Here is a 21993-nt window from a genome sequence, read left to right as displayed (position 1 = left end):
AAGTAGATTGGAGCGGTTCTCTGGTTAGCTCACTATTTTTCTATGCTAGCAGTGGCCGCATGTTATGTCCCTTCAGTGATCCCGTAGCCTGAGCCATGTGATGTAAACAAAGAATAATAGGAGTGTAAAAGTGACTTGGGATGTTATTTCGTCCCTACAAGACTCTGATAATGTCAAAACCTGTATTTAGAAAGTCATAAACAGGTTTTCTATGTTCAAACTACCCAAATATTGCATTTATTAACATTGACTCGTATGTCGTTGAAATTCATTTATCACTGTCTGGAACCAATTATCGGCAATCCTGGCCCTGCACTGGATATGAAAATTTGCAGTATGTCGTCCCCCCCCCCCCCCCCCCCCCCCCCCCCCCCTCCACAAACACAAAGCAAAGTTCCCTCTGAGGAATGATGAATTGAGACCTTTGCACCTTGGCTGTGTTTAAAGCATGCGTGCAAACATGCGCCACTTCCGCCTGTTAAGTAGAAACACATTCTGTTCTATTTTCAACACGCGCATGTTTTGACTTATTTTTATTGACTGAATGTGCATACTTCAGCATAAAAAAAGTCCTCATTAACGCGACAACTCCCCCGCAAGCTGCTGGGGGCCATTGTGTTGGAAATAGTAAACATGTTTCCAAGCAGACAGAGCGTCGTCTCGCATGGCTTTTCATTTGTCATCTGCTCACGCTTAAAAAAGGAGTGGGATCGGCATGCCTCCTTCCCCTCCTCGCCACAAGAGGGCACTAGCTGTGGAATAAAGAAGAATATATTCCTCAATTCCAATAGAAAATAAACATTAACTCATCGGAATAATGTCAATAATAGTTAGGGGATAAAAAGTGCCCATGACACCAAATAAAGTAAAACAAATTGTAACAAAACGGAAAAAAAACAGGAAATGAAAGTAGTCTCACAATAAAGCATAGTTGTCATCCTGCTGTCATAGATAAATACACTACCGTCAAATAGGCCTGATTGAAATGATTTTCACACGACCCCTCCAGCGTGTTTCTGAACCATCGCCATCTTGGCTTGTGACTCGCACCCGAAACTAGTGATCTGAGATACCACCGATGTCGTTTCTGATTCGATGCCGCGCAGAATTCAGGCCGGTATCAGCTATGCCGATTCGATACTTTATGCAAATTCGCCTAACACGTCTGGTAAATTTTTTAAAAGTTGTGTATTTCATATCATAGAATAAAGAATACCAGACATGTAATTTATTTATTAATTACATTGTTAATTTAGAAAAAAACAACGTAATGAATTTAATTATGAATTTTAAACCCCAGTGAGTGGGGGTAGTGGGGTGATTTCCAATATAGCCAAGCTAATTTACAACAGAAAAAAACGGTGACAAAATCACATCACATATGTGTAAATGGTATTTCCATCCAGCCATCTTCTAAGCTGGTATGCTGGAGCCTATCCCAGCCGACTTTGGGTGAGAGGCGGGGTAGACCCTGGACTGGTCGCCAGCCAACAACCATTCACACTCACATTCATACCTATGGACTATTTAGTCTCTCACCTGAGTGACGTTGGCCCCCACCCCATGCAAAAGTCTGGTCAAACAGCCTCATTTGTTTGTGCTGTTTTGTGCAATTAAAATGAATGTTTGTGCTGCTGTCATTGTTCAGTTATTACAGTTTATTTTACAGGTCAACCAAAGGTCACCCAGCCCACCATATGCTCAGAATGAAACCAAAATAGTCTGTCTTCAGTGCTGCGTTTGTGCTGTTTTGCGCAGTAAAAAATGAATGTTTGTGCTGCTTAAAAAACAACAACAAACAAACAAAAAAACCTTAAATTGTAAATATCACAAAAACGAAAGCAGGTGTTGGTTTCATTCTGAGCATGTCGGGGGGGGCTGATTATGTAATAGCCCAAAACTTAAGTCAATTTGTCCAAAATGAAAGCAGCACAAACATTCATTCATTCATTCATTCAATAAGGATGGTGAAGGCGGTATGAATGTGTCAACACCAGCTGGTGTATTGGTCATCTGATAGAACATTAATAATCATCACAAACGGGAATGGTGACGTCGGAAGCCGTGCCTCTGGATTGGCAGTCTGACAATTTCCCTTTTTAAGAAGGGGGACCGGACCGTGTGTTCCAACCATGGTGGGATCACACTTCCCAGCCTTCCTGGTAAGGTCTATTCAGGGGTGCCGGATAGTTGAATCTTGGAATCAGGAGGAGCAGTGTGGTTTTGGTCCTGGAGCTGTGGACCAGCTCTACACTCTTGGCAAGGTCTTTAAGGGCGGATGGGAGTTTGCCCAACCAGTCTACATGTGTTTTGTGGACTTGGAGAAGGTATTGGACTGTGCTCCTTTAGGAATTCTGTGGGGAGTACTCCAGGTATACGGGGTACCTGCCCACCTAATTTAGGCTGTTCGTTCCTTGTATGACCGGTGTCAGAGTTTGGTCCACATTGCCGGCAATAAGTGGGACCCGTTTCCAGTGAGGGTTGGACTCCGCCAGGGCTGCCCTTTGTCACCAATTCTGTTCATTACTTTTATGGACAGAATCTCTAGATGCAGCCAGGGCATTGAGGGGTTCCGGTTTGGTGGCTGCAGGATCGAGTCTCTGCTTTTTGCAGATGATGTGGTCCTGCTGGCCCGAAGTCAGCTGGGATAGGCTCCAGCATGCCCCCGCGACCCTAATGAGGAAGAGGCGGTATAGAAAATGGATGGATGGATGGATGGATGGTCCTGCTGGCTTCATCGAGCCGTGACCTTCAACTCTCACTGGTTCGATTCATAGCCGAATGATTAGCACCTCCAAGTTTGAGTCCATGGTTCTCACCTGGAAAAGTGTGGCGTGCCGTCTCAGGGTCGGGGAGCTGAAAAGCTGAAAAGCTCTCAATTTAGTGGTGGATCTACGTTCCTACCCTCACCTATAGTCATGAGCTTTGGGTAGTGACCGAAAAGACAAGCGGCCAAAATGAGTTTTCTCCATAGGGTGGCTGGACTCTCCCTTAGAGATAAGGTGAGAAGCACTGTCACCCGGCAGAAACTCGGAGTAGAAGGGCTACTCCTCTGCACTGAGAGGAGCCAGATGAGGTGGCTCGGGTGTCTGGTCAGGATGCCTCCCGGACGCCTCGATCGGGAGGTGTTCAGGGCACGTCCGACCGGTAGGAGGCCTCGGGGAAGACCCAGCACACATTGGAGAGACTATGTCTCTCAACTGGCCTGGGAACACCTCGAGCACTGCCAGGAGGAACTGGACGAAGTTGCCAGGGTAAGGAAACCTGGGCTTCCCTGCTTAGGCTGCTGCACCTGTGACCCAACCTTGGATAAGCGGAAGAAGATGGATGGACGGACGAATGGACAAACAGGAATGTTTTGCTGGCAGTGATTCCCACAGAGATGCATACTAGAAGTTACAAGGCCAGTGAGCAGTGATTGACTGTTTAGCTTGTATGCGTTGACATTTGGCATGAAAAGACATGTTCTAAGATTGGTAGAACATATCTAGCACAAAATGTGGATTTACTTCACCTCTACGGTCTGTTGTCTGGGTTTTTTACTTTTTGTATGGCCGTCTGCGTCGGTCCTTGTGCAGTCCCAAACTTTCCTTTAACTGAGGAATAGCATCACAACAATCGTCCTCCACGTGTGGCGAGCACGACACTGACAATGACCATTTCGCGATTGTTGCACTTGCCTGGTCCATGTATGGCAGGGAATTAGGTCTTTTTGGAAAGGTGAACACGCGGACTCCTTCTGCTCGAGTGTTTGAGCAAAAGCCTGCCATCCAACGCTCAGGCATAGTATCAAAAAAATAGGCATAAGAGAAATTCAACAAAAAGTGCACCACAACACAAAAACTGAAACTATGGAGAGGGCGTCCCCGGGTGTGACGTCACTTCCACATTCTGCACCAGACTCCAGAGACCGTTTTTAGTGCCGAAAACATCACAAAAGTCAACATTTGAGCACACATCTAACGTAGAAAATAAAGTATTACCCCTCAGTATCATTTTTCATGGCTAAAATAATAAGTTTACATGTGTTTTGGTGTCATGAGCGCTTTGTAGGAAAAGTGCAAGTTTTTTGGGCTTTTTGCCCATCATCCATAATCCTTATGAGACATGAACACACGTCGTTCTGTTTTCTGTGCATTCTAAATATATAAAAATTCATAATTGCGACTTTTTAATTCATAATTTTGACTTTTTATTTTTTAATTTAGACTTTTCTCCCATAATTTTGATTTTTTCTCATAATTTCAATTTTTTAATGTCATAATCCTAATTATGACTTTCCTATATCATAATTTTGACATTTTATTTTATAATTGACTTTTTAAAATGTTGTAATTTACACATTTTATCTCATAATTTTGACTTTTTATGTCATAATTATGACCTTTAATATTATCATAATTGACTATCTTGTAATTTTGACTTTTTCTCTCATAATTATGACTTTCCTATATCATAATTTTGACTTTTTATTTCATAGTTGACTTTTTTTATCTTGTAATTTCAACTTTTATCTCATAATTTCGACTTCTTGTAATTCTGGCTTTTTATCTTGTAATTTCTTTTTGTCGTAATTATGACGTTCCTATATCATAATTCCAACTATTTAAAAATTTTGACTTTTGGTCTCATAACTTCGACTTTTTATCTCCCAACTACGACTTTTTAACTTGTAATTTTCACTTGTCATAATTTTGCCAACAGGTAAAAAGAGGCAGGTAACTAATGCAAGTAATGGGACACACCTATTCCACAGAGAAAGGCCGCTATTTAAACACCTCCAAAAAGCTCCAACAAGGTTTTATGGATTTATATCCATGCTGTGAGCATGTAGTAACAGGTACGTCCATGATAACATGGAATACTTACAGTATTTTGCTCATTTGAAGCGTTAGCGGAACTTCCTTCCTGGGTGCATTGATTTCACAAAGCAACATAGAAAGGAACGCTTGTAACGTTAACTTTTCCAAACTCAAAAAGCAGCAGGGGCGGCAGCTCCAGTATGTAGCGTTACCTTTCGCTAGTGGCTTGAGGCATTGTGAGCGAGTGTGTGGTGAAGCTAGTAGCTAGCCGGTGTGGTGTGGTGAGGTGTCACTATGCCAGTAACGTAGTTCTTGGGCGTAACAATGTTAATAACAATAAGAAAAACAATGTTGCTTTAGCTTGGTTAATATGCAGGTCACATTATGTAAATGGAGCGTTGTTGGTGATTTTTGGGGGGTTTTTTCAGAAGGCTTTATAGGTGGAATAGGTGCGCCCCATTATGTGCATTCTAAGCTGCCTGTTTTTATCTGTTTTTATATCTTTAGAACCCACAGAAAAGAGGACATGTGCATTCATGTCTCACATAAGGCTTGCAGATGACGGGCAAAATTCCAAAAAGAGTGCACTTGTCCTTGAACCCAGCGTCATCCCTTCATTCAATTTGGCAAAAAGTCCCAAGCAGCTGACCCATGAAGTCATGAAAGAATTCCTGCTTTCACTTTCCCTTTCAGTCTTTGTCACTGGCTGGGGCTCCTCTCCCCTCCTCGGACGGCGCTCATCAGATGACTCTTGTAGGTTTTGCTGAGTCCTGTCATCCAGAACTTGAGTAGCCGCACGTTGTCCTCCTCGCCGGGCCCGGTGGCGCCGAGCAGAGCTAGGACCTTCTGGGTGTCCTCCCTGCCCCGCCCGTCCACTTTGGAGAACTTAAACAGCACTTTGACTTTACTGGAAAGGGGCGAGAAGGTGGTGTGAGTTGAGGACAGACACGTATGAACTATGATGCAAAAGTGATGTTCTTACGGTAACATGTGTCCCTAAGCCAAACATCACAACAAAAACATTAAAACTCTTTACGAGCACCTTGTTGAAACGTTCCGTATATCTCCGTATTTTCATGACGTCCCTCCTCACGGACATGATACCGTCTCATTTGGGCTCAAAGTCCCTATACGACCCCTAATTTGGTTCCAAAACGGCCGGTCCAAACCAAAATGGCTGACGTCCTGTTTGTTTGCAAACATGGGCTCTTGAGATGTTTTTGACCCGTTTGTGTTCTGGAACCCGGAAATACCTTTTTATTTTTTTTTTACAATACTAATAATAATAAAAATATTTCTTTCCATCACTATTGCTCGGGCCACAATAAAAAGGGCTTCACTACACATCTTAAAATAAATGTCTGCCAGGCAGTGTGGGAGATGTAAGTTTGGTCATTTTGTTCTTATTCAGCAAATATGCTAACCTAACATGATGTTGCTGTTCAAGTGTAATGTTAGCGCTGCAGCACATTTGTCCCACTCCTTCATGTTACTACCTTGTTGGACGAGTGTATACGTGAAACATCCATAAAGCACACAATAACGCTTCTTGGCGCTCATTAGCATTAAAGCTACAACATATTGTGGCACCTGGGAGGCTTTGTTTAAAAAAACAAACAAAAATCCTTTAAAAAGCAACTTGATGGGACTCACTTCATCCACTCCTCCTTCAAACACAGGAGACAATGAGACACCACATCCACAGATAAGTTCTCATTGGACAGGGCCACCTCCAGCTTGTTCAGTAACGTCGGACCTGGACGACCAAGACAAGGATGGTCATGTGACACTTACAGTTAGCAATTTATTGCAATGAAGCATTCAAGCGAAACAGGCTGTTTTCAGCGCACAGCCTGTAAAAGGCAAAAATGTGGAGTGAATGTGATTTAGTGTCACGGCGCCATCATGATCCTTCAATGGAACAATGGAGCTTCAAGTTGTGCAGGGGCGTCAAACATCAGATGGCTATGCGGAGATGTCGCAGGGGGCATCTCTCATGACTGGAGGCCCTCGTCTGTGTGGTAATGATTGGCTTTTCAACAGTACAACGCTGCACTTAAAAAAGGACTTCTTCCAGAGGAATAAGCTCGCTCTTTTGGACCATCCTGCGTGTTCCTCTCATCTAAATCCAATGGAGAAAGTTTGGGGATGGATTTACAAAAATGGCCATCAGTTCCAGACAGTGGATGCCCTCCGTGAAACCATCTTCACCACCTGGAACAACGTTCCCACTAGCCTCCTGGAAACACTGGCATCAAGCGAGCCCAAACCCATTTTCACCTCATTCACAAAAACGGCACTCCCTTTTTTTTTCTTTTTTTTTTTTTACTCACTCCTTTTTTTCCCCAACATGTTATTTCTCTTCTAGGTTGATGAACAGTCTATTTCACTTTAATGCTTGCTTGCAATAAATTGCTTTTTTGTCTCACTCCCATTTCTTCTTTTTGCATTTTCAGGCTCTACTTAGACCCTCCCTAAGATCCAACAGTGCAAAATGTACATTCTTCACATTCTTCGACTGCTCTGAACATTTTCATCAGGAGTGTGTACATAATTATTATTTGATGAATATCCTACAGTATATACTATACTATAAACTATACTATATCCTATATAATTTTTCTCTGTATATTTTTTATGATAATATTATAATTAAAGTTAAATGTATAATTTAAAAAATGCATTTGAGGGAACAAAGGCCACCCCTCTAGTGAACTCTTCACCTCTAACAGACGCCTGGTAGTCTCTGCAGTTGAGGAAACAAACACTATGTGAAGAAATCATATGTTAAAAAACAGGTTACATTATCATAGTTATAGTTGTTATTGTTATTGTATATAGTTATTTCTTTACAAGCAGGTTATTGTGGTCCATATGTTAACTTTTTTAGCTCATCAAAGTGGTTAAAATTGGAAAAAATACACTCGATAAAATGTGGGAAATGGAAGCCACTAGGACAATTCTGACGCCGTTTTTTATTTTTCTCCATTTAAAAAAAAAAAAGGTTATTAGTGTTGGACATGGTTGTTACAAAACGTGTTACGACCTTTTGTGGCTCCCATAAATGATTTAAAACGAGTTACATGACATCACTTGTTATTACTTTTTTTACACTCCGTTGTGTCTCCCAAGCGGCAGTGCATCAAAGAAAAGGAAAGCCATTACCATGAAAGTGACAAAGAAAATGCTAAAAACACGCCTGCCGATACCGGTCATTATTCCGGTACTGCCATGACCATCGTGAAGGATAAAGATGACCGAGTGCTAATAAATGCTAAAGTCTCCCGCTGGTAGCTGTGTTGTTCCGTGTGGTGTGCTTACCTTTGTCTGTGGGTTGCGTGTTGGCACTGCTGATGCTGAACTGATAAAAAGAACAGATGTTGTCTTCTGAGGACGCGCTCTGACAGCTCGTCTCTGAGCTGACGTCCACCAGCACCGAAAACTCTGCAGGACGAAAGGAAGGTGAGATTGACGGCACGGGGAATGTCCGTGCTCGTGTCTTACCTGAGGAGCTGACATGGGGTGGAACGGCCACATCTGGCCTCAGACCCAGGAAGTTGCACTTGTAGGCCTCTTCGTAGTGAGCGCTGTACGGGACTGAACGCACACAGCCCACTGGCAGCAAGGTCTGACGAGAACAGACACACACACCATTCACATGTTTTTTTGGGGGTTCATGGAAAAATAAACAATATCGCACCACAGTGAGTACACCAGCATGCGTTTTTATGACAGGATATCCTCTCAAGGAACAACACTATAGACAGCACAATGGCCAATGTCCAAATGGTGTCTTTGTTGGCACATGTTGGAATTCACCTTTCCCCTCAATGAACCACAGCTCCACATCCAGAGCTGGCAGCACTCATGCAGCCCTATGCCATGATTCTACCACCACCATGCTTGACTGTGGGCAAGACAACAATTATCTTGCCAAAGAAGTTGCTAAAAAGTTATGTTGCTATTAACAACTGAAATGGCCAAGATTTAGGAAAAAAAGTGTGTTTGATCAGGAAGACAATGCATGATATGCTGCCATGCTTCATTAAACTTCAGAAGAAAAAGGGTATAAAAAAATAAAAAATCATGCTCTGCTTTGCAATGACACAGTGCATGTTGGAATTCATCTTTCCTAGCGAGTGACGGCTCCACCTCCGAACCGCCGTGCAATGCAGGTCCTGAAAGCTGCACAAACCCCACCACAATGCAACCCAGCCTCTGACCAGCGCCAAGAAGGCAGAGCCATGGACACACTGCCCGCCTGGCAGCACCTCGCAGAGAGAGAAACACACGAGGAGGAGTGAAACACACGAGTGACTTCATAATTTCTTGTGTCCAACCTCATAGGTTGATCATTAAAATTTAAAAGAAGGTTTCAACTTTGTCTGTCTGAGAAAAGTGTACAAAGTGTATGGTGAGGGGGTCTTAGAACATATATAATAATAATGATCGTAAAAAAATTAAGTTGCTACTTCGCGAATTTGACTATTTTGGGAACCTATCCCCCGCGATAAACAAGGGAACACTGTATTGTTATTTATTATTATTATTATTATTATTATAAATTTTCATAACATTTGCTCCCAAAAAATGTTGACTATCTCGTTTAGCATCATTTTGTGGGACATTTCCAAAATGCTCCTGTATTGTTTTGGCTTCGTTAAATAAAAAAAGTTTGTTGGTCCAGTCATATTTTACACTGACTACTCTGTAGCACAGGTGCACAATAATTATGGGGCCGACATCAGGGAATTATGACTTTATACCGATTAATCTGATCAAATAAAATATAATTCTGATAACAGATACATTTTTTTTTTATTTTTAAAAAGGCTCCTATGAGGCGATATTACACAGTACTGTGCAAGTGAGCAAATCAAGCGCTCCTTTTTTTCCTCGTGCCTGTGACGTTAACGGCTTGTTGTAATTTCCGCTGAGCTCACTTGTAAACAAACATTCACCTTAAATGTAAATTTTAAAAAAAGTTATTGGACACTGGTACCATATTGGTCTTGAGAAGCAGAAGTTATCGGTATTGGATTTAAAAGAAAAGATATTGTGCATCTGTACTCTAAAATATATTTGTTTCCTCGCAGTAGTATATATTGGAATGAAAATGCTCACTTGTCAGATACCGTAGGCAGATCAAACAAAAAGTGTTTATCTTTTCTTATGCAACTCCCGTCAATAGTGTAATATGATACTTCCTTAGCAACTTCTAAAAAACATTACAAGTCATATGAAAAGCCTCCAGGAGGCTAGTAACACTGATAAAGAGAAAGTGGGAAAGTGATAGGAGATGTGGTTGTACTACAATTAGTATTATCAGTATCAACATTTTTATTATTGCTGTTGTTTGTGTTATGTTTTCTGGTTTATTTGTATTTTTACAATACGTCGCAGACCTCTACAAAAGCAGACCTGCCCATTTGAAAGAAATTTGGAGCAGGGAGGCTGATAATGTCTGCACGCTCAGGCTTGTTTGTGCGTTTGGCAGTAGTAGGTCGGCAGCCACACATGTAGAGGCAAAGGACACATCAGGGTGGGGCACTGGAACTTAATCATAATCTTTCACATCCTTACAACACTCCTAAAACTGCATTCTTATTATCCTGGTTGTTGGTAACCTTTAATCAATTGCCTTTCACCTAGTTGCTGTATTCAATGATATGATTACAATGTCAAACACAATTGGAATGCGAGTTGACTCATTTTTGTCAAACAAACACTCCTGTCCCTGAGAAATCCAATGAATCCGTTCCATCATCTTTACTTATGTCACCAACCCGACTATGTCGACTAAGTCATCAAGTCCTGGTCCACCGAGTTCTTCTTATAACTAAAAAGCACCCGCTTAAATCCAAGCCGACATAAAATGTGTTTGCATGCTTGCTGGTGTTAAGATGCGGCTGCCGACTGTGGTGAAATAGTGTTATTTTTCTGCCGTGCTTTTATTTTGAAGGACTCACTCGATCACGACTAAATACGAGGAGAATAAAGGCAAACTATGAAGACAAAAATTATCTTACCAGATCAAAATGTGAAGAGATTTCTCGTTCGGAAAAAAAAAAAAGTCTTGCGTTAATAAAGAAATTAATTCATCACACCATAAATTAAAAAGGGACTTGATCAATTTGCCGGCCACCATATACAGCGGTGCCTCGGTTAATGTCCGCCCTGGTTAGCACCGTTCTTGGTGAACATCCAAAATGTTTGCAAAAATTTTGCCTTGGCTCACGCACCCGAAGACAAAATCTCACCCTACTTGCACATGACTGCGCACATGTTGGGAGTAGCGGGTGCCATTTTAGGTCAACAGCATTTGTTTATATCAGAGTTGCTGTGCCAGGAGATCCACGGCGTAACAAACACATGGACTGCACAAAACAGAAAGGCAACTGTACCGAGACAAGGGTGCAAGATCTCGCAATTTTACAACTGAAAGAGAAGAGGTATGTACACGTGAATGGGCTGCGGTGCACACACATCTACTCCAGTTCCCGTGTAAAAGTCTATCAACCCGGTGGTGTGTGGGGGGGTGGCACTCGGTGGTTCTGCCTGTCTCATTTTACATCCACAACACTCATTTCTGCTTCTAACAATAAAACATAAGAATTAAAACTTACCGTAGCATGTTCACACCATCCACTGTCAAACATAGCACACGTCATCACACACCGTATGATCACACCACGTCACCTGCCACCAGCAGTTTTTTGTTTTTTTTCATTTTTTATACTGACGGCAAGGTACATGTTTATTGGTTCTAAAACACTGATATTTAATTGATATATATTTTTTAATTTTTGCAAATTGTGGTTGCAGCAGAATCATGTGTTTCTTTTGTTCACTGATGGTCTATTGTACTTTTTATTGTACTTTTACTTTGGATTGCGGTTGACTGTAAAAGTAAATTAAAAGTCATGTTAAAATCTTGTCCTGTCTCCTCATAGACCCAATCTTGTGTATCATCTCATGATAACCCTAACATACAGTGGTGTGAAAAAGTGTTTGCCCCCTTCCTGATTTCTTAGTTTTTTGCATGTTTGTCACACTTGAATGTTTCAGATCATCAAAAAAGTTTTATTAGTCAATGACAACACAGCTGAACACAAAATGCACTTTTTAAATTAAACTTTTTATCAAGTGAACCTTCCCAGGAGTGGCCGGCCAACCAAAATGACCCCAAGAGCACAGCGACGACTCATCCAAGAGGTCACAAAAGACCCCACAACAACATCCAAAGAACTGCAGGCCTCACTTGCCTCAGTTAAGGTCAGTGTTCATGACTCCACCATAAGAAAGACACTGGGCAAAAACGGCCTGCATGTCAGAGTTCCAAAACCAAAACCACTGCTGAACAAAAAGAATATTAAGGCTCGCCTCAATTTTGCCAAAAAACATTTTGATGATCCCCAAAACCTTTGGGAAAATACTCTGTGGTCTGATGAGACAAAAGTTGAACTTTTTAAAAGGTGTGTGTAAAAGTAATGCCGCATTCCAGAAAAAGAACATCATAGCAACAGTAAAATATGGTGGTGGTAGTGTGATGGTCTTGGGTTGTTTTGCTGCTTCAGGACCTGGAAGACTTGCTGTGATAAATGGAAGCATGAATTCTGCTGAAGGAGAATGTCCGGCCATCTGCTGGTGACCTCAAGCTGAAAGCAACTTGGGTTCTGCAGCAGGACAATGATCCAAAACACACCAGCAAGTCCACCTCTGAATGGCTGAAGACTTTGGAGTGGCCTAGTCCAAGTCCTGACCTGAATCCTATTGAGATGCTGTGGCATGACCTTAAAAAGGCGCTTCATGCTGGAAAAGCCTCCAATGTGGCTGAATGACAACAATTGTGCAAAATTCCTCCCCAGCGCTGTAAGAGACTCATTGCTGCTCAGAGTGACCCATCCAGTTATTAGCTTTAAGGGGAAATCACTTTTCTACACAGGGACATGTAGTTTTGGATTTTTTGTCTCCCTTAATAATAAAAAGTTTCATTTAAAAACTGCATTTTGTGTTCAGTTGTGTTGTCATTGACTAATATTAAAATTAGTTTTATCCAAGCGGCCCCTACATTCTCCAATGTTTCCGTATGCGGCCCCAGGTATATGGTGATTGTTAAGCAGGATATGTTGAAGTACCTTGAGTACTGTAAAAGCAGACTGGATGAGCCCGGCGTCGGTGCTTCTCCAAATGACTTGATTCCCCATGAGCACGTGCCACGCCACCTGCCGGAAGTCGGCAGCACCGAGCACCTGCAGGACACGTCAGACTTTGAGCTGGTAAACACAGCTACGCTATGTGTCAGTAAAACACAAACATCAACTAAGTTTCTTTTTTAAACCTGTCTCAGATGCCTCAGTGACCTAAACCTCGGCCCGGGCGCCTCATCGTGGTGGCCCAGCTCCACGTCTGATTGGTGCGTCAGTGGTTTGGAAACGCTCCCTTCGGCTCCTTCCCAGCAGCTCATTTCCTCCTCTTGCTCTTTTTGGAACCAAGGAAGATAAAGCAGTAACTCAAAAGGTTCTAGATAAGTGTTGCGCTTTAAATTCAAGGATATTCCACAGTAAACACGTCAACACAAGTTATTTGCACCATTGGCACTCATCTATTTCCTCATCTTGATAGTAGGGCTGCACCATTCTGAGAGAAAATGTCAATCATGATTTTCTTGCCACACCATGGTCAAATACCATTATCATCATTATTACACTCCTCATTGCCTGCTTTAAACAAACTTCCAATGACATCAGAGAGGCTCTCTAAGGGCGGGGAGAGCAAGGAGCCAGCGTGAGACCTGTGAGACCTGGAGTAAAATGGCACTGTTTTTTGGTTGTTTAGAAATGAGACTGCATGATAGTGTCAATCCACACTGACATTTTTTCAGCCCCAAAGGATAGCAATACCACATCCTCATCCTTTTCGGTAAATTATAAAGTTTGAATTTCCTTTTTGTTAATGTTTGTTAATGTAACATTTTGTCCCGATTTGCGTACAATTTCAGAGTAGCTTACGATATGGCGTGCATCCTGTTATTAATACACTGTGCGAGTGAAACTGTGTCCTCAATGTATTTTTATCACAAAATGTCCTTGATAGCAGCCTATTATCTTGCTAATACATGGAAACAGGAAACGGAGGTCAGATCCGTCGCCAGGCTATGATGTCATTAGTGGTGGACTTTGTTGTGGACTTAGTTCTTTGCTAACTAACACAGTTCATTCTGCATTGTCACACCAACAACACATGTGTGCACATGACGACCTACAAAGTTAAGCACTGAGGGCCGGGGTCATTGGGAAGCTTAAATGTTCATTTATGCCTTTCATTCACCATTCATATGCTTTTACCATTGTTTTATGCATGTAAAAGTACAAGATGTGTTTTGTGTTAGCCTTTTCGGTTTTCTGGGATGAATGAATTGGATTTCCACGATTTCTTCTGGAAAAAATGGATTTGGTATAAGTAAGTTTGCGTTAAAGTAGGACCTTCTTAATGATGCTAACCAAGGTTCCACTGCACTTTGTAATTACAGTGGTGTGAAAAAGTGTTTCATGATTTCTTTTTTTTCATGTTTGTCACAGTTAAATGTTACAAATCAAACAAATCTAAATATTAGTCAATGACAACACAACTGAAAACAAAATGCAGTTTTTAAATTAACTGAATGAAATGACTGAATTAATTATTATTAAGGGAGAGAATAAATCCAAAGCTACATGGTCCTGTGTGAAAAAGTGATTTCCCCCTAAAGCTAATAAGTGGTTGGGCCCCCTTAGCAGCAACAACTGCAATCAAGCGTTTGTGATAACTTGCAATGAGTCTCTTACAGCGCTGGGGAGGAATTTTGCAGAATTGTTGTCATTCAGCCACATTGGAGGCTTTTCCAGCATGAAGCACCTTTTTAAGCTCATGCCACAGCATCTCAATAGGATTCAGGTCAGGACTTGGACTAGGCCACTCCAAAGTCTTCAGCCATTCAGAGGTGGACTTGCTGGTGTGTTTTGGATCATTGTCCTGCTGCAGAACCCAAGTTGCTTTCAGCTTGAGGTCACCAACAGATGGCCGGACATTCTCCTTCAGCACAATTCATGCTTCCATTCATCACAGCAAGTCTTCCAGGTCCTGAAGACCATCACACTACCACCACCATATTTTACTGTTGCTATGATGTTCTTTTTCTGAAATGCGGTGTTACTTTTACGCCAGATGTAATGGGACACACACCTTCCAAAAAGTTCAACTTTTGTCTCATCACACCACAGAGTATTTTCCCAAATGTCTTGGGGATCATCAAGATGTTTTCTGGCAAAAATTCGATGTGCCTTAATGTTCTTTTCGTTCAGCAGGGGTTTTGGTCTTGGAACTCTGCCATGCAGGCCGTTTTTGCCCAGTGTCTTTCTTATGGTGGAGTCATGAACACTGACCTTAACTGAGGCAAGTGAGGCCTGCAGTTCTTTGGATGTTGTTGTGGGGTCTTTTGTGACCTCTTGGATGAGTCGTCGCTGCGCTCTGGGAAGGTTCACCACTGTTCCATGTTTTGGCCATTTGTGGATAATGGCTCTCACTGTGGTTCGCTGGAGTCCCAAAGCTTTAGAAATAGCTTTATAACCTTTTCCACACTCATAAATCTCAATTAATCTCAGTTAAGTTATGTTTTAACAGAGGGGCAATCACTTTTTCAGACAGGGTCATGTCGGTTTAGATTTTTTTCCTCCCTTAAGTTTCATTTAAAAACTGCATTTTGTGTTCAGTTGTTTTGTCATTGACTAATATTTACATTTGTTTGATCATCTCAAACATGCAAAAAATAAGAAATCAGGAAGGGGGCAAACACTTCTTCACACCACTGTATATATAAAGCATGTAGTGTATATTCTTCTGGCTTATGGTTATTTGACATCTTCTACAACACAGCCTCTTGTTTACAAGCTGAAATATGTCTCTGATGAGAAAACACAGAGGTGACTTTCTACCTGTCTGTCGCTCTATGAGCACCAGTGTGTCTTCAGTGGGGGCTCCTTCTAGAAGCTTCTCTGTCAGACGACTACCACAGGCCTTCAGCAGCCTGGAAAGGAAATAGATGCTGAGACTTTCCATGTGAATGACTCATAGCAACGTGTTCAAATGCAAAACAAATAACAGGAATGTATTTTGTCTTGATGGTTTTGGCCTTTCAACAACACGTGAACTCCATGACGTCAACTTTTGCCTGTAGATATTATTATACTTTAATATGATATTCAGGAGTAATCCTACTAGGAGTATTATACATGGCAGCATAATACTGGAAAAACAAAACAATGCTCAAGTATTTTTTTGCTTTTGTTTTTTTACTCCTAACTTCCCCTTGAGGGATTATAATCAGTATAATTAATACAAAATAAAAAAAAGCGAAACTAACCCTATTGTCATCACAAGAAACTTGGAATTTGGGAAAATAAGTTCTGACAATGGTCATGTACTATTACAAGAAATAAATGTAACATTGTTCGTTCAGGCCACTATGCCCGGGTCCATAATAAACAAATGAATTAATTGCACAAAAATATATTGCCGTTGCCGTGCGGGTCTGCTTTCCTCGTCTCTCGCCTCCAAACAGGCAGGAAGAGGATTCAGTCTGTGCATTGCTTTCAGCACCTTGGCACGTTTGTTCCATAGAACAACGGCATGAACAGAGTGAGCCCTTTTGTTAGTCATACAGTCTCTTTGTCTCTTGAAATTATATTCGTAATTAGGGGTGTCACAAAACACTCAAGAGACAAGACGATATACGAGATTGGGTCTACGAGATGAGACTAAGGTTTGAACATTACTTTTAAGAAAAGTACAATGAAAAAATATGACAATATGTTGCCATCTACTAATATAATTTCTACTATGTAACACACTTCTACACTCTCAAGGAAAAGGCTTCTTGAGACGTCATCTGTACTTCTGTGAAGAAGGTGTCGGACATTTCGCTCCTCATCCGAAGAGCTTTGTCAGCGAACTAATAAGTGCTGGTAGCTTAGGCCTTAAATACAGTAAGAGTGGGCGGAATTGGTGTGCCAACACCCTCCTCCTATTCAGGGAGCGACACTTCCCTTTTATCGGAGGTGTCAATAGCAGGATAGGATTATACCACTACTCCGCCCAGGCTTAGTGTAAGGAACCAATAGGAGGAGGGTGTTGGCACACCAATTCCGCCCACTCTTACTGTATTTAAGGCCTAAGCTACCAGCACTTATTAGTTCGCTGACGAAGCTCTTCGGATGAGGAGCGAAACGTCCGACACCTTCTTCACAGAAGTACAGATGACGTCTCAAGAAGCCTTTTCCTCGATGGACAACTCCTGTACGACTGAGAGCCTACACAGACACTTCTACACTCTGTGTGTTATGCTAGTGGCCCCGCCTCCACCCACTGAGACAAAGAGACCTTATGACTGACAAAAGGGCTCACTCCATTAATGCCGTTGCAGGGCTCCAGACTGCGACTAAATTGTCGCATTTTGCGACTAGAGTAAATTTTTCATCTGTTTGGCGCATGTGCGACCAGATAAAAATAGTTGTCCATATCGAGTTGACAAGAGACGTCCCTTATTAGTGTGAGAATGCAAAATAGTCAATTGAGGACAGTTTGTCACAGTCTAAGCCTATCCGTGCCAGCGTGTGTGATTGCTCACGTTGAAGTTTGACTTTTCTACCATCTTTGTTTACACATTTTGTCTGGCTCCACTGTCTCTCTGGCAGCAGCTAGCTACCTAGCTATAGTTATCTGCCTAGCCTCTGGTCCACAAACTCCAAATGGCACTTTTTTTTTTAACCACAGTGACACAAGCAATGTGGTTCGTTCAGATCTCGTTTTTGTCCCACGGGGAAGCTAGGATGGCTGTCATGTTTATGGGATACATGCTAACTTACTTTTTTTTAAGTGTCACTTAACAATCTTGCTTTCTCGGTACCATTATAATAACGATGTCTTCTCTTCAAAACACTAGTTGTGTATCTGGGTTAAAATAGTGATGCTATCACAGATCTTAACAGGTAGCTCCTGAATTACCAGTAGCTCAAGGTCTGATCAGTAGAATAGCTCACCAAAGAGTGTTTGCTTTACTCTTAGTACTCTAGTTATTATAAGTGTTCAATTCAGACATGATGCCTGTATTTAATGACAAATGATCACAAAATAGCATAAAGACAAAGAGCACACTGTAAGAGTGGAGAGGTGCTTTGTAAATAAAGTATAATTAGCCACATAAAACACAAATAGATTATTAAACAATTAACTATTATTAAACAATTAACTTCCCATGTTTTTTTTCCCTTGCTGTTGACTGAAAAGGACGTACATGGCAAGAGCTCTGCTGTCGATGCTGTTTGCACTATTTTGGTGATTTCCTGACTAACACAGGCTCAGAACAGCTTGCTTACACGCTCTCCTTTAACACAGATTGGCGAGAGGTGAAAATTCCTTGAAATCAACAAATCGAATAAACTGCTTTGATTGTATGAAAGAATAATGTAAATAGTGAATTTGTGTATGTTGAATACAGGAAGTGAACATACTTGTATGTATTAGCTATGGATGTGATATGGAGAGGGGGTAGGATTAAAGGCAGTACAGTAACGTGCAAATGAGCTACTAACTCCTAAAAGAGGAAAAAAAGGAGACAAACACCAAAGAAGAAGAAGGAAAGTTGTGAGTTGTGATGTACTGTACAGGTATATGATGCCACCAATGAGGCTAGGGACACAAACAGGCTGGATAGAGAAGCCAGTTGGCCTTTATTGTTTGAGTATTTATCAGTAATACTGTGAAAATGAAAGAAAATGGGGATATTTTTTGCAAGTCCATGTCAGTGTGCGCCCCTACATTTTCTGCTTGCGTTGTAACTTTTAACTTCTAAGTTAGGGGCCACTGTGCGCACACAGTGTGAAAACACATGAAAACTCTGACCAAAGTCACAAGTAAATGTGCAAGCAATGGCTAGTTTTGGTGATGTCAACCAATGTGAGGAGCTCACCAACTGAAGGAGGAGTGCAGGCTGGCCCACAGGTTGGGATGCTGCGTGAGGGATGTCAGGGACCGGGCTGCGTTGCCACTCCTTTGGTGTGGGAAGACTGCAGGTGAGAAGACACTGTTCATCCTCACTGCTCTCTGGGGGCAAACACCTTGCTCGCCATCAAACACCTGACAGAGGAAGTCGGGGAAATAGTTAGTCGTTTCATTGTCTTTGGATCGATCTGCAGAGAGCGGGCCGACCTTCAGGGCGGTGCTTTGCAGGCTCTGTATGGTGAGTCGAAGGTGCCGCAACAGGAAAGGCCAAGAGTTAATGAGGTAAATCCTATCCATGGCCACCATGACGATACTGTACCAGCGCTGGAATCCTCTGGCCAGACTATCTTTAATGAAGAAGGTGTGCGAGAATACAAAACCGTGTTGCTCATCCCCAAAGAAAATTGGCCCTTCACGCCCGGGACACACCTTGCAAACAGAGACGGGACAGTGAATCAGTGTGAGGAGCGCATAAGGCGTGGTGTCCTAGCTGAATGGGAGTGCATGAGATGTGTGACTCACACACACATACATGTAGAACATACGTCACCAGTTACCTCACAGCTGAGGCTGCGCACGCAGGCCTGGCGCACTACGCTAAAGAGCTGCGGCTGCCGTGGATGCTGGTGGCTCAGAAAGCGAATGCCCGTCTCGTCGTCAATGCTCATGAAACCCGGGTGATGTGCAGGGAGGGAGCGACACCCCTGTGAGGGGAAAGGAACACTCTTCAGACATGTCATTCATCCCCTGCTGATTTTTTTACATAAGAACTGCTTTTCATGCTCTAAAATTAATTCTCTAATTAATTCTCAAAATATGGATACTTTGCTATTTCATTCATTTGAGGTGGAAAATAAATAATTATTGAGATCTAGGCTAAACAATACGCAGTTGGTGGGAAGTACCTTTTCTTCCGCCTGGGTAAGCGCATCAAGCGTAACGCATAAGCACGTGATTTTATTACCTTAATTATCTTCTTGTTGGTTAAGAACACCATTTTCACATATTTGATATGATTGGGGTTTTTTTCTGTTGTGGTATATCAGCTTGGCTATATCGTAGGGTTGTGAAGGATAAACCGATGACACCATACAAGCCAGACACCCCATGTCACTACGCAATCCGTGCCGGAAACGCGTTCTACGCATGTGCAAAACGCGTCTACATCCGCTCGGCCCCACACTTCCAAAAAACATTATTAAGATTGGAGAAATTACAACATCATCAATCTTTTTTTATTTTCCTTATATCATATACATGGTGCAAGTGGATAAATTATAAGCTCTCTTTTCTTAGTTCCATAAACTATTTTGAGTTGTTTTTTTTTACCAATAAAACAATACAGACCAAAGCACAGCAAGATATGTTTGAATGGATCATCATTCCATCCATTTTCTTCCGCTTATCCGGGTCCGGGTCCCGGGGCAGTGGTCTCAATAGAGAAGTCCAGACTTCCCGATCCCCAGCCACCTCTTTCAGGTCCACCGGGAGGACACCAAGGTGTTACTTTGAGACATAATCCCTCCAGCGTGTCTGCCCCAGGGCCTTATCCCGGCTGGGCATGCCGGGAACGGAACACCTCACCAAGGAGGCGTCCGTGAGTCATCTGGACTCAATGCCCGAGCCACCTCAACTGGCTCCTCTCGATGTGAAGGAGCAGCGGCTCTACTCTGAGCCCGTCCCAGATGACCAAGCTTTTAGGATTTTAGAATAAAGACAATAGAAACATCCGCATGCTAAAACGTCTTTTAATAAGAGTCATTAATAAAATAACCCCCCAATATATTACATATATGAAGTATGGTTATTGACCGTTTATACATTAAAAAAATGCTAATAATTATATCACAGCACTTGACATTGCAGAAGCACTGTCGTAAAAATTTGCAAGTGACGTAGGTGTTGCGCATGTGCACAACTGATCACGTTTCCGGTACGGATTACAAAATTAAAACGTGACAAAGCCGAGTGCCTGAAGGAGAAATCTTGCCACGTTTTAATCTTGTGAGATCTTGTGACACCCCTACCTGTTGGGGTCAGGATGATTGCGAGTTTGGTGACAAGGAAGGAAATGCTTGATGAGCTCCACGGCGTTGGGAGCACAGTCACTAAGAAAACCACTTGGGTGTAATGGGTTGAGATCCACTTGCACAGGCCCATCTGAAGTTTGCTACTGAACACCTGAAAGACTCAGACGAGGCTCGGGTGAAAGCTCTTTGGCAGAGAAATGCTGAATATGACCCCAACTCCACCATGCCTACGTGTAAACATTCTTGCATGAGTACCTCCTGGCCTCAGCCTCTCAAGATGGGTCGTGGACGGATCTCCCAGCATTAATCGCCTAAATCATGCGGTCAAGGCACCAACTGAGCGGCTCAAGAAGAAGCACATTAAGATACTGGAGTGGCCCTACTAAATCTCCGGACCTTAATCCCACCAAAAATCTTTGTCGGGAGCTGAAACTTGGAGTTGCCAAGCGACGGCCTACAAAACCTTCAGGTCTCTGTGTTAAAATAAGCCTGCCATAAAGATTCTGGACTGTTGATGACTTTGTAAGGGGGTCAACTCAGTGATCAGCGTGATGCTGAATGCGCACGGTGTCCCAAGCTCACCTCGCACATCTCTCCTCTCTGTGTGGCTGAGCTGTTGGCCCTCATGGTGAGTCCTTCACCCTCCCGGTCAGCATCTCTGTCGCCGGGCATTGCAGCGCCTGCCTGCGAGGACGAAGGCGACGGGGACGGAGGGTGCAAAGCTTCTGTACAGAACAGTGTCCGAGGGCCATGGAGCTCACAGAAATGACAGAGAGCCACCAGAGCATTCATCTAAACGGGGGAGATGGAGTTTGAATTGAATAACAAACACATTTGGTTTTCTCACTTCAACTAGTTTAAGACGGTTTTAACCAGCACTGATCACCACAGCACGCCTCACCTTCAGCGTTCACTCATGCGACTTGACAAAACATACCAATCCAATAGCCGCTATGTTACCCTACGGCTTGAACAGTAGCATGTTGAAGAATATTAGATACAGAAAATGTTCACTTTAGCTGAACAGCGGCTAACTTTCATTGCGTTTTGTACCTCCTGACTGCTACAGTCGCTAACGTGACGTCACCATATCACGTGATAACAGTCACGCGCTCCAACTCGGA

The 21993-nt window shown here is 42.5% G+C and overlaps 1 protein-coding gene across 2 annotated transcripts; it reads right to left on the bottom strand.

Annotated features, from left to right (window-relative positions):
• Positions 1 to 3897: 3897 nt before the first annotated feature.
• Positions 3898 to 21964, bottom strand: flcn (folliculin). 2 transcript variants are annotated; one of them, XM_054781239.1, is made up of 12 exons: positions 21771 to 21964; positions 21452 to 21661; positions 19385 to 19543; positions 19047 to 19268; positions 18808 to 18974; positions 15776 to 15867; positions 13144 to 13283; positions 12941 to 13054; positions 8307 to 8430; positions 8124 to 8246; positions 6456 to 6558; positions 3898 to 5709 (listed from the first exon to the last, which is right to left on the bottom strand). In XM_054781239.1, exons 2-12 carry the CDS (start codon positions 21659 to 21661, stop codon positions 5502 to 5504), a joined length of 1662 nt encoding a protein of 553 aa, XP_054637214.1. In that variant the 5' UTR covers positions 21771 to 21964; the 3' UTR covers positions 3898 to 5501. The 2 variants fall into 2 exon arrangements, with proteins under 2 accessions (XP_054637214.1, XP_054637215.1); XM_054781240.1 differs by having other exon boundaries at positions 19397 to 19543.
• Between the last annotated feature and the right edge of the window lie 29 nt (positions 21965 to 21993).

Source organism: Dunckerocampus dactyliophorus, chromosome 7, assembly GCF_027744805.1.
Source record: "Dunckerocampus dactyliophorus isolate RoL2022-P2 chromosome 7, RoL_Ddac_1.1, whole genome shotgun sequence".
NCBI classification, from domain to species: domain Eukaryota; kingdom Metazoa; phylum Chordata; class Actinopteri; order Syngnathiformes; family Syngnathidae; genus Dunckerocampus; species Dunckerocampus dactyliophorus.
This window is presented reverse-complemented; position numbering and strand designations above follow the sequence as displayed.

Excerpts from the sequence above, each read along its gene's own strand:
- flcn (XM_054781239.1), bottom strand. The coding sequence starts at position 21,661 with ATGAATGCTCTGGTGGCTCTCTGTCATTTCTGTGAGCTCCATGGCCCT. Across the intron at positions 8,431-12,940 it reads CTGCTTTTACAGTACTCAAG|ACCTTGCTGCCAGTGGGCTG; the intron begins GTACTTCAACAT and ends TGTTCTCGTCAG. Across the intron at positions 5,710-6,455 it reads TTGAAGGAGGAGTGGATGAA|TAAAGTCAAAGTGCTGTTTA; the intron begins GTGAGTCCCATC and ends GCCCCTTTCCAG.